At 45.6% G+C, this 14,580-nt stretch overlaps 2 protein-coding genes across 2 annotated transcripts in view; one reads left to right on the top strand and one right to left on the bottom strand.

Moving 5' to 3' along the window:
• HEATR4 (HEAT repeat containing 4) overlaps positions 1-14,580 on the top strand; it is a 42,515-nt gene that overhangs the window by 23,454 nt on the left and 4,481 nt on the right. The window contains exon 15 of the mRNA XM_040227569.1: positions 1,149-1,207. Coding sequence (XP_040083503.1) covers positions 1,149-1,207 — 59 coding nt within the window. The remainder of the gene's footprint in view (positions 1-1,148; positions 1,208-14,580) is intronic.
• RIOX1 (ribosomal oxygenase 1) lies at positions 847-4,234 on the bottom strand. Its single transcript, XM_040227568.1, has one exon. It carries the CDS (start codon positions 3,291-3,293, stop codon positions 1,320-1,322), a length of 1,974 nt encoding a protein of 657 aa, XP_040083502.1. The 5' UTR covers positions 3,294-4,234; the 3' UTR covers positions 847-1,319.

Here is a 14,580-nt window from a genome sequence, read left to right on the forward strand (position 1 = left end):
AGGTCAAAAAAAAAGGACACCTTAGAAAACGAAAAAAACTGGTGTATGTCTGGCTAAGCACTCGGAAAAAGCCTTGAAGCTTAAACTTGAATAGGCTGAGATGTACTCTCAGGTACATCTAGGCTTTTGCAACTTAAAAAAAGACTTCATCAACTTCTCAACTTTATATAACTGAAACTTGGCACTCATGGCAAAATGATCTTAAAAGTTCCAGATACAACCTAAAATGATGAGATGGAGACATCAAGCTGTACCAAAACATAACATCAAGTGCGCCCAGGTATAGCAGCAGCAGCCTCAGGTCATTCAGCCAGCTAGCTGCCCACCAGCCACCACCCCAAACCCAGGTTTTCTGGTTCCAAGTCCAGTGCTCCCTCTGGTACACCAGGCTCTCCTCCACCAACCATGAGAATATTCATTTGCCAGATTTGGGGAAGTTTCTTTCAACTACCAGAAAAAAATAAAAGAGTAGAAAGTAACCTGAACAGCAGCGTTCCCTCATGGCCAGCCTGCTACAAGCTGGCTGACTGCGGCCTATGACAGCACAGCGAGTGACATGCTGCCTATTTTAGCAGCAGCACCAGCCACTGATGCAAGCAAGCACTGAGCAAAAACATAATACCCTTTAAAAAACATAATATACTCATAACTTTTCTAATAGGATTGTGCTGTTTGGAGTTCAAGGAGCATGATTAAAGTGAATCAACTACCCCTAGGGTTGCAAAATTGGTCCCAATCCTACATCCACCCTAAGTTACCTTGCGCCTCAGCCATTGCAATTTTCCCCTACCTACCCTCCTCCTCCCACATTTCTTCAGACCATGCCACACAATAATCTAGCCTCAGAAAAGGAAAACTCTTTGGCACTTTAATAACTTTTCTAACATTCCCACAAACTCACAGTAACAAACAGGAAACTGACCCCAACCCTCCCCACAAACTGATGAAAGAGAACTCAGATGAAGGATGCAAATTCCAAGTAAAAACTTCTGATATCTCAAGCAGAATAACACAGCAAATCCCACACAGTACTCTGAAGCCTGAGGGTGATGATAAAGTTGGTCTCTCAAATGATCAGGAATCAAGTTACTCCTGCAGAAAAGGCTCCTTTTTCCATCTCCAACTCCTGCTTTTACTTCTGTGCCTAGGTGAGGAGGTGTCTCCTAGAAGACGGTCTGACTTCTATGACACTGAGGCAGTCATAAAGGTAAATATGAACACACTGATGGGTATCAAGTAAGAAAATGAGTTTTCTCCCTCAAAAGATGGTGGGAGAGAACCACTACTGTCTTATTTCTGGCGTTTAGTGAGTACCTAGTTCAGGTTAGAGGCATCTTGGTGAGCAGCAGCCCCTTATCATATAACATGGTTGCCAAGGAAAGCTGGTCCTCCACAGTGTCACAGGGCAAGTCCCCTACTCGCACAAACTCTGGGTAGGAGCGAAGCAAGAGTTCCATGGCATCAGCTTGCTGGGGGTATATCTCCAAGCACTTGGGCTCTTCCAGGTGATAAACTCGGGAGTTCTCCACTGTGTAATAAAGAAACAAATGGCCCCCCTCACCCACCAGCCGAGCTATACCATCCTGAAGCATGTGCACTTCTGTTTCTGTTGTCAACTGGGCTCCCACGTTTACAGGTTCTCCAGCCTCCCAGCGAATTGGGAGCCCATAAACGCTTAGTGCCCTCTCCCTGTCAGTCAACACAGGGGGCAGAGAATCGTGGATGAAGTCTTTGGCTCGCTGGTCAGCCACAGCATCAACTGGGGCAAAGTGTCCCAAGCGGGCAACCAGGACCCGCACCTTCTCCATGAAAGCGGTTCTTCGCGGATCCTTAGAATCCGAATGCTGGGCCCCCATGTAATCCATAAAGTCTCGGGGCAGCCCCCTACGAAATTCTACATTTTCCTCCATTGCGGCCTGCACTGCCAGGGGCAGTACAGCCTCCAGGAAGTCGCCCCAAGTATTGCGCTGGAATGTGGACAAGGTCAAGTGCAGAGAGTGCACCCCATCCTGGCATTCGGCTTGGTGAATGAAGCCTCGGGGGAAATAGAGCAAATCTCCAGGTTCCAGCACCGTCTGCAGCACCGGCTCTCCGAGGTCGTCCTGGCTGAAGTTGGGGCTGGACGTCAGGGCCAGTTCCTCGGTCGGCACCCGCGGTCTGTAGACCCGCCAGAGTTTCCTACCTTCCAGCTGCAGCACGAAAGCCTCGATGTCGTCGTAGTGGGGGGCAAAGCCCTGCGAGTTGGGGGGAGTAAGGTAAACGTTGGAGCCTGCCATACTTCCGAACTGCTCCTGGAGCACGGCCAAAAACTGCCACACGGTGGTGGAGAAAGCCTGCGGACAGAGGAGGCGCAGGGAGCAGCCGGCCCGGTACAAGGACCACGCGGCGGAGGGCAGGACGCGGCCGGGAGGGTTCAAGGTCTCGCGCCGCCCATTGATGTAGCGCGCGGCGTCCAGGTGCTGCCCGAATTGCACCTCCTCGTTGCGCAGTATGGAGTCGAGGTCGGCGGTAGAGAAAAGACCCTGGTAGTAGCTCTGGTCCTGCCGCCGCACCAGCACTGCCTCGCGCTCCCACAGGCGCCGGTAGAAATGGTCCGGCGGCATGGGCGCGATGAGCCACTCGAAGAGGCGCGCCGCCCGTCGCCGGCTGCTAGGGATGCGGTTCAGCTCGGCCAAGATGCGCTGCAGCGGGGAGTCCCAGGGCAGCTCCTCGCCCGTGCTTTCCCCCTGCGGCCCCGACAGCGTGGCAGGAGCCACGGACGGCGGGACGGCCGCCGTATGCTGGGCAGAGCACAGCAGGGCCGAGGTCTCCACCAGGCGCGCGGACGGCCCGGAAGCCGGCACCAAGCGCGCGGGCAGCGCCGACGCCTCCAACAGGCGCACCGGCGGGGTGTGCGCTTCCACCAAGCGTGCCGCCGGGGTCTGCGCCTCCACCAAGGCGCGGGGAGTCTGCAGGGAGCGGGACGCGGGCGAAGCCTCCAGCAGCTCCGCGGGCCCGAGCTGGCCGTGCGGCTCCCTCCCGGTCGCATCCGAAAGGGCCGCGGCCCCACCCGCCAGCGGGTCCCCGGGTTCACCGCCCGTCGACTCCACCCTTGAGTCCTCCGAGTCCTCGCTCTGCAGCGTCTGGGCCCTGAGCGCGGCCATTCGGGACGAGACACTTCTCCTCAGCTGCCGTCGGATCTTCCTGGGCCTCAGGGGCAGGGCCAGGACCGACCCGCTGTGTGGCTGTTGCTGGCGCCGGCGTCTCAACCGCCCGCGTCTCAGCAGCCCGGCGCTAGCCCTGAGCCCGTCCATGGTCCGAGCCTCCCGCTAGCCCAGCGGGAGACGGCCGGAAGCCGGCTCACGCACGCAGCGGCCGCAGTGTATTCTGGGAAGGGGGCGGGCCTCCAGCTGCCTTCGGGTTGTCCACGCCCACCATTCTTCCTGCGGCGCTTCCCGCTTCCCCAGTTAGAAAACGTTAAATTCTCGGGTTCACCTAGAGCCGCGGAGTCTCTGCCAAGTTGACATGGGTTCCATATTTAGAGGGCAACTTAAAAATCAGGTTGTCAGGGACTGCAGGAAAAAGTTGCGACTTAACTCTTCTTTCCTTCCTGTGTCTGCAGATTGCAGTGTTCACAGGCTTGTCCCCGTTTCCGAATAACACGTTGCCCAGCAGCTTTGCATGAGAAAGCTGACAATTCTTGGTTTCAAGGAATGCACTCAGGCAAAGTTCTAAGTTCAGACTTTTGGTCCATCTGGTCCTCTTTACAGATATTGATTGAAGCCCTAAATTCCACCGCCTAACTTCCCTTTGTCCTCTCTCCATTACAAATTTTCAGTCATAGCCCTATTTCCCCTAAGGAAAAAAAAATCCATGGACTTTTCTACTTGTATTTCTTTTTTAATATAGCAAATGTTTACTGACTACCTACTAAGTGACAGACATCGCGACGGCATGGGGTAACAATCACAAGCTAAACAATGAAACATTATTACCTGCCTTCTTGGGACTTATTTCCGAGGACAAAATCAACATGCGAGATAATGCACAATCCTTTTTCTTCCCTTCATCTTTGCGAGTTTGATCCAGCTCAAACTGCAAAATCATGGAATGTTTCCTGACTTAATTCCATGTTCAGTAAACATGCTGACTTTACCTGCCCAGGGCTTCTCTGGTGCTCAGCTGGTAAAGAATCGGCCTGCAATGTGGGAGAACTGGGTTTGATCCCTGGATTGGGAAGATCCCCTGGAGAAGGGAACAGCTAAAAAGCCTCTTGATGAAAGTGAAAATGGAGAGTGAAGAAGTTGGTCTAAAGCTCAACATTCAGAAAAGGAAGATCATGCATCTGGTACCATCACTTCATGGGAAATAGATGGGGAAACAGTGTCAGACTTTATTTTTCTGGGCTCCAAAATCACTGCAGATGGTGACTGCAGCCATGAAATTAAAAGACGCTTACTCCTTGGAAGAAAAGTTATGACCAACCTAGATAGTATATTCAAAAGCAGAGACATTACTTTGCCGACTAAGATCCATCTAGTCAAGGCTATGGTTTTTCCTGTGGTCATGTATGGATGTGAGAGTTGGACTGTGAAGAAGGCTGAGCGCCGAAGAATTGATGGTTTTGAACTGTGGTGTTGGAGAAGACTCTTGAGAGTCCCTTGGACTGCAAGGAGATCCAACTAGTCCACTCTGAAGGAGATCAACCCTGGGATTTCTTTGGAAGGAATGATGCTAAAGCTGAAGCTCCAGTACTTTGGCCACCTCATGCAAAGAGTTGACTCATTGGAAAAGACTCTGATGCTGGGAGGGATTGGAGGCAGGAGGAGAAGGGGACGACAGAGGAGGAGATGGCTGGATGGCATCACTGACTCGATGTATGTGAGTCTGAGTGAACTCCGGGAGTTGGTGATGGACAGGGAGGCCTGGCGTGCTGTGATTCATGGGGTCGCAAAGAGTCAGACATGACTGAGCGACTGAACTGAACTGAACTGAACCCACTCCAGTAGTCTGGCCTGGAGAATTCCATGGACTGTATAGCCCATAAGGTCGCAGAGAATCAGACAAGACTGAGTAATAATCATTGTCATTGTTACCTGCCCAACCCCCCAACTCCCCCCCAACCCTCCACTATCCTGGTCTGTGTGGCAGGTTGAAAAAGAATTTCCAGACATGAGGCAGAAGGAGAGAAGAATAAAGTTTGTTAGAGTGGGACAAGCTGTTAGAACAGTGGGCCAGCTTAAGGGAGAGCCGAACGTTTTTGCAGGCTAGCAGCCAATTTTTATAGCTTCAAGATAGAGAAAATTCCTACTGGAATGATGGCATTAGGTGATTGGTTAGGATGCTATAGGGTGGATAGTAGGGTGGGTATTTTATATAATATGAAGTCTGGGAACTGGCCAGTTTTGATCCAAAAGCTCATGGCAACAGTTGCTATGGGTCTTGGTCAGGTTCAGAGAATTTTATCTTGTGAACTTTGTAAGGGACTCCACACCTGTGACCTTGGTGTTGGGCTCACATCCACCCCAGTAGGAAGACACAGAATTTCCTCTGGATGACCATTCTTTGTCTTACACTTAGTTGCTATGGATCAGGTGGGGCTCCACTTGGGCTCCAGAAGTGCTGCAGAGCACAGTGAATGCTCCAGACTGTGGAAGGCCTGGAACATGACTGGAATCCAGTATCCAAGGCCACATTGATTGTCTTGTGCTTAACCACGTGACCCAAATTTCTCCATTCCAAGTGAATCAAAGGAGCTTTGCTCTACAGACAGGCTGCCAGAGATTCTGGAGTCCACATGCAGAGGTGAGCAATATCCTCATCATTTTTGGTGGCAGTTGAGCATCCATCCAAGAAAATTCCTGTGTCCCCAGACTGCTGTGGGAGACCACCTTTTGAGTTCTGCCTTTTTGCTCCAAGCTGCCCCTGGTGTTTAAGGAGAACTGCAAGCTGTACCTTGGGCCAGGGTCTCTCATCAATCACCTGCCCTGAGCCCAGCTCTCTTGGGTGGGAGGGGTGAAGAGGGGGCTGAACTGAGATTCATGAAGGGAATCGGGGCTATTCTTGTATTCTTGATATCTGTCCTTCCCACCCCCTCTGGAATTCTGTTTTATTAGTTTCAACTTCTCTCTCCAGAATCTTCAATCACACCTCCTCTGAACCTTAAATCAACTTCTTGAATCTGGGCCTCTCATTTTGTTGGGGCCGTGAGGAAAGCAGGAGAGACTCCATCTTGAAGCCTGTCATCTATCTTAAAGACAGGATGTGAGCTGGGCCTGAACCCTGCCCAAGAGTGAGGAAACCATTGCTAGTGAAAACCAGGTCTCCTGGAGACTTCGCTCCCTACAGATGACAAACGGAGATTGTAGTTGAAGTCGGGCTGCCCCTGTTAGATTAACCATGGAGACATCCCCCCTTGATGTATAATCATTGGCAGCCAGTTCAGTCAATTCAATCGCTCAGTCGTGTCTGACTCTTTGTGACGTCATGGGCTGCAGCACGCCGGGCCTCCCTGTCCATCACCAACTCCCAGAGTTCACTCAAACTCACGTGCATTGAGTTTACACCCTTGCAAGCAGTTATGAACATGTTAGATTTACATCAAGTTACTCTCTCAGATCTCAGTAATCTCTTCTGTAAAGTGGGAATAGTCATTGAATATACTTCTTCATAGTATTGTTGTGAGGATAAAATAATGGATGCAAGGCACTTAGTGCAGGATCTGGTAAAGGTCTACACACTTTAAAAATTGTAGCTATAATTTATTATTATGAAGCAAAGCCATGCACGATGGCTTTGGTGCCTCTGGCCCAGTTCAGAGGAACTAAGAGTGCAGGAGGCAGAGAAGTACTTTAGTTGGGCAGGATGACAGCATGAAATGGGGAGATTATTCATGCACATGCCCTGTGGAAGTTTAAGTGGGTCAATGGGACCACATCAGACAAGGCCATTGTGTGAGATATCACTCTGCAGTTACCTGGCCAAGAGCCAAAGGCCAAAATAAGGGTTGAAACCAACTGATGTTCTCCTGGAAAGTCCTGTGCCCTAATCTAGGGCTGCAGTGTCTGAAGGAAGGGCCAGCAGAGGGAGAGCCCTCTTCCTAATTGACAAACAGGCTGTGTGTGCTTGCCTGATAACAAGATTCTCTGGGGAAATACTGCAATGGGCAAGTTAAGGCTGTCACTAGGAGCTTTATTTTTTCAAAGAGAGCAGTTTTCAAAATAAGGTGGACCCATCCTATAGTGAACTGGGGGGATGAGCTATGCTTCTTGGCTGGCAAAGCTGGGGAATACTGTGCTTAGCTGGAGGAGGGCCATAGATTTGTCTTTACCACATCCTGTACAAGTATCTTCTACTCTAAGTCTTTCCTGTGACCTCATCCTCTTCTTTTTTCAACATTTTTGTGATTTCCTCAAATAAAGAATGTTGTTTCTATCTGTCTTCTAACTTTCCCTTGTGATTGGGAGGCACCTTTTGGGGACTGGCTTACCTTTAATTTCATCTTTTTCCAATGGATCTACTTAGTTCAACAAAAGTAGCTATTCATAACCATTTTCTAGGACTTCCCTGGTGGTCCAGCAGTGGAGAGTCCATTCTTCCAATGCAGGGGGTGCAGGTTTGACCCCAGATTGGAGAACTATGGTTCCACATGTCATAGGCGTGGCCAAAAATTTTCTAAAAAACAAAACAATTTCTAGAAATATAATTTACTGACATAGAATAACTTCTCAATATATCATTCAATAACGAAAAAGAAACAGACAAAATAAGTGATACAGTAGGTTCCCATTCAGGATGTGTGTGTGTGTGTGTGTGTGTGTGTGTGTGTGTGTGTATTTCTATCTATACATCTGCCCATATATACATACTAGTGAAAAAAGTTTGGGAGTCCTTATGCCACAATATTTAACAGTGATTGCCTTTGGATGGTGGGATTTCAGGTGATTTTTATTTTCTTCTTTTTTGCTTATTTCCGTGGTCTGGGTTTTCTACATACCAAAAGAGGAACTCCCCAGGTCATTAGGTGCCCAATATACTACTGGAGATCAGTGGAGAAATAACTCCAGAAGGAATGAAGGGATGAAGGGCAAAAACAATACCCAGTTGTGGATGTGACTGGTGATAGAAGCAAGATCTGATGCTGTAAAGAGCAATATTGCATAGGAACCTGGAATGTCAGGTCCACAAATCAAGGCAAATTGGAAGTGGTTAAACAGATGGCAAGGGTGAACGTCAACATTCTAGGAATCAGCGAACTAAAATGGACTGGAATGGGTGAATTTAACTCAGATGACCATTATATCTACTACTGTGGGCAGGAATCCCTCAGAAGAAATGGAGTAGCCATCATGGTCAACAAAAGAGTCCAAAATGCAGTCCTTGGATGCAATCTCAAAAACGACAGAATGATCTCTGTTCGTCTCCAAGGCAAACCATTCAATATCACGGTAATCCAAGTCTATGCCACAACCAGTAACGCTGAAGAAACTGAAGTTGAATGGTTTTATGAAGACCTACAAGACTTTGTAGAACTAACACCCGAAAAAGATGTCCTTTTCATTATAGGGGACTGGAATGCAAAGGTAGGAAGTCAAGAAACACCTGGAGTAACAGGCAAATTTGGCCTTGGAATGCGGAATGAAGCAGGGCAAAGACTAATAGAGTTTTGCCAAGAAAATGCACTGGTTATAGCAAACACCCTCTTCCAACAACACAAGAGAAGACTCTACACATGGACATCACCAGATGGTCAACAGAAATCAGATTGATTATATTCTTTGCAGCCAAAGATGGAGAAGCTCTATAGAGTCAACAAAAACAAGACCAGGAGCTGACTGTGGCTCAGATCATGAACTCCTTATTACCAAATTCAGACTCAAACTGAAGAAAGTAGGGAAAACTGCTAGACCATTCAGGTATGACCTAAATCAAATCCCTTGTGATTATACAGTGGAAGTGAGAAATAGATTTAAGGGCCTAGATCTGATAGATAGAGTGCCTGATGAACTATGGAATGAGATTCCTGACATTGTACAGGAGACAGGGATCAAGACCATCCCCATGGAAAAGAAATGCAAAAAAGCAAAATGGCTGTCTGGGCAGACCTTACAAATAGCTGTGAAGAGAGGCGAAAAGCAAAGGAGAAAAGGAAAGATATAAGCATCTGAATGCAGAGTTCCAAAGAATAACAAGGAGAGATAAGAAAGCCTTCTTCAGATATCAGTGCAAAGAAATAGAGGAAAAGAACAGAATGGGAAAGACTAGAGATCTCTTCAAGAAAATTAGAGATACCAAGGGAACATTTCATGCAAAGATGGGCTCGATAAAGGACAGAAATGGTCTGGACCTAACAGAAGCAGAAGATATTAAGAAGAGGTGGCAAGAATACATGGAAGAACTGTACAAAAAAGATCTTCACGACCCAGATAATCATGATGATGTGATCACTAATCCAGAGCCAGACATCTTGGAATGTGAAGTCAAGTGGGCCTTAGAAAGCATCACTATGAACAAAGCTAGTGGAGGTAATGGAATTCCAGTGGAGCTGTTTCAAACCCTGAAAGATGATGCTGTGAAAGTGCTGCACTCAATATGCCAGCAAATTTGGAAAAGTCAGCAGTGGCCACAGGACTGGAAAAGGTCAGTTTTCATTCCAATCTCAAAGAAAGGCAATACCAAAGAATGCTCAAACTACCGCACAATTGCACTCATCTCACACGCTAGTAAAGTAATGCTCAAAATTCTCCAAGCCAGGCTTCAGCAGTACGTGAACCATGAACTCCCTGATGTTCAAGCTGGTTTTAGAAAAGGCAGAGGAACCAGAGATCAAATTGCCAACATCTGCTGGATCATGGAAAAAGCAAGAGAGTTCCAGAAAAACATTTATTTCTGCTTTATTGACTATGCCAAAGCCTTTGACTATGTGGATCACAATAAACTGTGGAAAATTCTGAAAGAGATGGGAATACCAGACCACCTGACCTGCCTCTTGAGAAATCTGTATGCAGGTCAGGAAGCAACAGTTAGAACTGGACATGGAACAACAGACTGGTTCCAAATAGGAAAAGGAGTACGTCAAGGCTGTATACTGTCACCCTGCTTATTTAACTTCTGTGCAGAGTACATCATGAGAAATGCTGGGCTGGAAGAAACACAAGCTGGAATCAAGATTGCTGGGAGAAATATCAATAACCTCAGATATGCAGATGACACCACCCTTACGGCAGAAAGTGAAGAGGAGCTAAAAAGCCTCTTGATGAAAGTGAAAGAGGAGAGTGAAAAAGTTGGCTTAAAGCTCAACATTCAGAAAATGAAGATCATGGCATCTGGTCCCATCACTTCATGGGAAATAGATGGGGAAACAGTGTCAGACTTTATTTTTTTGGACTCCAAAATCACTGCAGATGGTGACTGCAGCCATGAAATTAAAAGATGCTTACTCCTTGGAAGAAAAGTTATGACCAACCCAGATAGTATATTCAAAAGCAGAGACATTACTTTGCTGACTAAGATCCGTCTAGTCAAGGCTATGGTTTTTCCTGTGGTCATGTATGGATGTGAGAGTTGGACTGTGAAGAAGGCTGAGCACCGAAGAATTGATGCTTTTGAACTGTGGTGTTGGAGAAGACTCTTGAGAGTCCCTTGGACTGCAAGGAGATACAACCAGTCCATTCTGAAGATCAACCCTGGGTTTTCTTTGGAAGGAATGATGCTAAAGCTGAAGCTCCAGTACTTTGGCCACCTCATGTAAAGAGTTGACTCATTGGAAAAGACTCTGATGCTGGGAGGGATTGGGGGCAGGAGAAGAAGGGGACGACCAAGGATGAGATGGCTGGATGGCATCACTGACTCGATGGACGTGAGTCTGAGTGAACTCCGGGAGATGGTGGTGGACAGGGAGGCCTGGTGTGCTGTGATTCATGGGGTCACAAAGAGTCAGACACGACTGAGCGACTGAACTGAACTGAAATATCATTTATACAATTCAAAGTATAGTGTTTTTTAAATAACAAACTTCACTTCCTCTAATTCTTTCATTTTTCCTGATCTCTAATCATTGTTTGCTTTGCTCTTGTTTTCTTGAATTACCTTTATTAATTAAAGAAATTTGATATTGAGATTATAAATGTTAATAATTGTTCATCAGAGAAGCTGCTGTAGAAAAGAGGTTGGATAGAGCCTATCCCATATTTAAAGCTACATAGAATGATTTGAAGCCTCTCAGAAAAGTTATCTCCTCCACCAAAACCCATTGTTAGTTTTTTCTTCGAATTCAGTTCAGTTCAGTTACTCAGTCATGTCCGACTCTTTGCAGCCCCGTGGACCACAGCACGTCAGGATTCCCTGTCCATCATCAACTCCCAGAGTTCACTCAAACTCACATCCATTGAGTCGGTGATGCCATCCAACCATCTCATCCTCTGTCGTCCCCTTCTCCCCCTGCCCTCAATCTTTCCCAGAAACAGGGTCTTTTCAAATGAGTCAGCTCTTCGCATTGGCCAGAGTATTGGAGTTTCAGCTTCAGCATCAGTCCTTCCAATGAACACCCAGGACTGATCTCCTTTAGGATTGACTGCTTTGATCCTCTTGCAGTCCAAGGGACTCTCAAGAGTCTTCTCCAACACCACAGCTCAAAAGCATCAATTCTTTGGCACTCAGCTTTCTTTGTGGACCAACTCTCACATCCATACATGACTACTGGAAAAACCATAGCCTTTACTCTGCTTTTGAATATGCTATCTAGGTTGGTCATAACTTTCCTTGCAAGGAGTAAGTGTCTTTTAATTTCATGGCTGCAGTCACCATCTGCAGTGATTATGGAACCCAGAAAAATAATGTCTGACACTGTTTCCCCATCTATTTCCCATGAAGTGATGGGACCAGATGCCATGATCTTCGTTTTCTGAATGTTGAGCTTTAAGCCAACTTTTTCACTCTCCTCTTTCACTTTCATCAAGAGGCTCTGTAGTTCTTCTTCACTTTCTGTCATAAGGGTGGTGTCATCTGGATATCTGATGTTATTGATATTTCTCCCAGCAATCTTGATTCCAGCTTGTGCTTCATCCAGCCCAGCATTTCTCATGATGTACTCTGCATAGAAGTTAAATAAGCAGGGTGATGATATACAGCCTTGATGTACTCCTTTTCCTATTTGGAACCAGTCTGTTGTTCCATGTCCAGTTCTAAATGTGGCTATTAGTCATTGCCTTTTTCATTAATTCTTCCCCCCTCTCCCCATTGGGAAGATATATTAGATTGCCAGGGCTACCATAGCAAAGTACTGCAGACTGGCTGACTTGAACAACATAAATTTACTTTCTGGCAATTCTAGAGGCTGGAAGTCTGAGACCAGGGTTTTGATAGGACTGGTGTCTGGATCCTGTCTCCTTGGCTTGTGGATGACTGGTTTCTCCCAATCTTCATATGGTCTTTCCTCTGTACAAGTCTGTGTTCAAACTTCTTCTTTTTATAAGAGCATCAGTCATATTGGATTAGGGTCCATTCTTAAAAATCTCACTTTAACTTCATAACCTCTTTAAAGAACTTGTCTCCAAATATAGTCACATTCTGAATTACTGGTTAGAATTTATGAATAACACATGAATTTTAAGAGACACACTTTAGCCCGTGACAGAGGAGTGATATATACTAAATCACAAATTCCTTGAAGCACTTTTCCTTTTTGAAGGAAGGATAACATGATAAGTTATTGAAAAGGGGATAGGGAAAAAAAGAAATGTAAGGAACATAAAAGAAAACAAATGTCCAGGGTAGTGGTTTTCAGCCCAAAATGATTTTGTACCCACCCCCCGCAACCTCCTTCCCAGGGGACGTTTGACAATATCAAGAGACATTTTTGTTTGTCACAACAGGGGACATGTTACTGGCATCTAATGCATAGAGGCCAGAGATGCTGCTAAACATTCTACAATGTGTGATACAGTACCACACAAAGGATTATCCAGACCCAGACCTAAATGTACCAAATATACCTAAATATACCAAAAGACGCTTGCTCCTTGGAAGAAAAGCTATAACCAACCTAGACAGCATATTAAAAATCAGAAATATTGGTTTGCCGACCAAGGTCCATCCAGTCAAAGCTATGGTTTTTCCAGTAGTCATGTATGGATGTGAGAGTTGGACTATAAAGAAAGCTGAGCACTGAAGAATTGATGCTTTTGAACTGTGGTGTTGGAGAAGACTCTTGAGAGTCCCTTGGACTGCAAGGGATTCAAAGCAGTCAATCCTAAAGGAAATCAGTCCTGAATATTTATTGGAAGGAAGGACTGATGCTAAAGCTGGAACTTCAGTACTTTGGCCACTTGATGCAAAGGGCTGACTCATTGAAAAAGACCCTGATGCTGGGAAAGATTGAAGGCAGGAGGAGAAGGGGACGACAGAGGATGAGACGGTGGATGGCATCACCGACTCAATGGACAAGAGGTTGAGCAAGCTGCAGGAGTTGGTGATGGACAAGGAAGCCTGGTGTGCTGCAGTCCATGGGGTCGAAAAGAGTCGACTGAGCAACTGAACTGAACTGAACTGAAATGTATCAAGGTTGAGAAACCCTAGGATAAACTTTTGGATGACTTCATCAATATAAAATTTGAATATCTTTGATCTAGTAATATTAATACTACTTCCAAGAATCTGTCCAGCAGAAATATCCACCAATGTGTACAAACATATATAGATAGATAGATACTTATTGTTTATCAGTTCAAAATTGAAAATGGCTCAAATGTACTAAAGATCAAGAATTCTTGTTAAAAATTATTACTACAAAAGATGTTGAAAATATATTGTAATTGAAAAATCAAATTCCAGAACAATATGTATGTTGTCCCTTTTTGTTGTTAAAAATGCAATCCGTGTACATTTATATATAGTTTCTTTAAAACTACATGTGTTATATATGTGTCTATGTGCACAGTTGAATACCTGAAGTCAGAGGTTCCCTCTGGGGAATGGTGATATTGGCAATAGAACTTTCATGTTTAAATTTATACATTTCTGAATTACTTGGCTTAAAGTCTCAAGGATACAGGACTTTGCTTTGGCAAATGTGAGACAGACTCCAGGCTAACTTTGAGAATATTGACTCTTACTAATTTGGATCATTGTTTTACCAAATTACTGTAAATCAGGGAGCAAAGTATTGTAATAATCCTCAAACCAAATCTGGCAGAACTCCTGTGGCCTAAGAATGATTTTTATATTTTTAAATGGCTGCTTGAAAAAAATCAAAAGAAAAAGAATATTTTGTGATGTAAAATTTATACAAAACTCAAATTTCAGTGCCAACATATAAACTGGTATTGGGAGTTTGTATTGTACTCATTCATTGGAGACTCCCTGGGGCTACTTTCATGCTACAACAGCAGAGTGGAGTAGGCTGTCTCACACTCAAAGCATAAAATATATACTATTTGGCCCTCCACAGAAAAAGTCTGCAAAGTCCTGCAGTACAATATGTAAGATGTTTCCTAGGATGTTGAACTTCCAACTCTTTTCCTACGGTCCCACTAAAAGAACTGTGAAAAACTATGTCACCTCTTCACCTTCTTTCATCGACATCAAAACTGTTTTTAAGGACTT

This window comes from Oryx dammah, unplaced genomic scaffold (genome assembly GCF_014754425.2).
Source record: "Oryx dammah isolate SB20612 unplaced genomic scaffold, SCBI_Odam_1.1 HiC_scaffold_26, whole genome shotgun sequence".
Lineage (NCBI taxonomy): Eukaryota > Metazoa > Chordata > Mammalia > Artiodactyla > Bovidae > Oryx > Oryx dammah.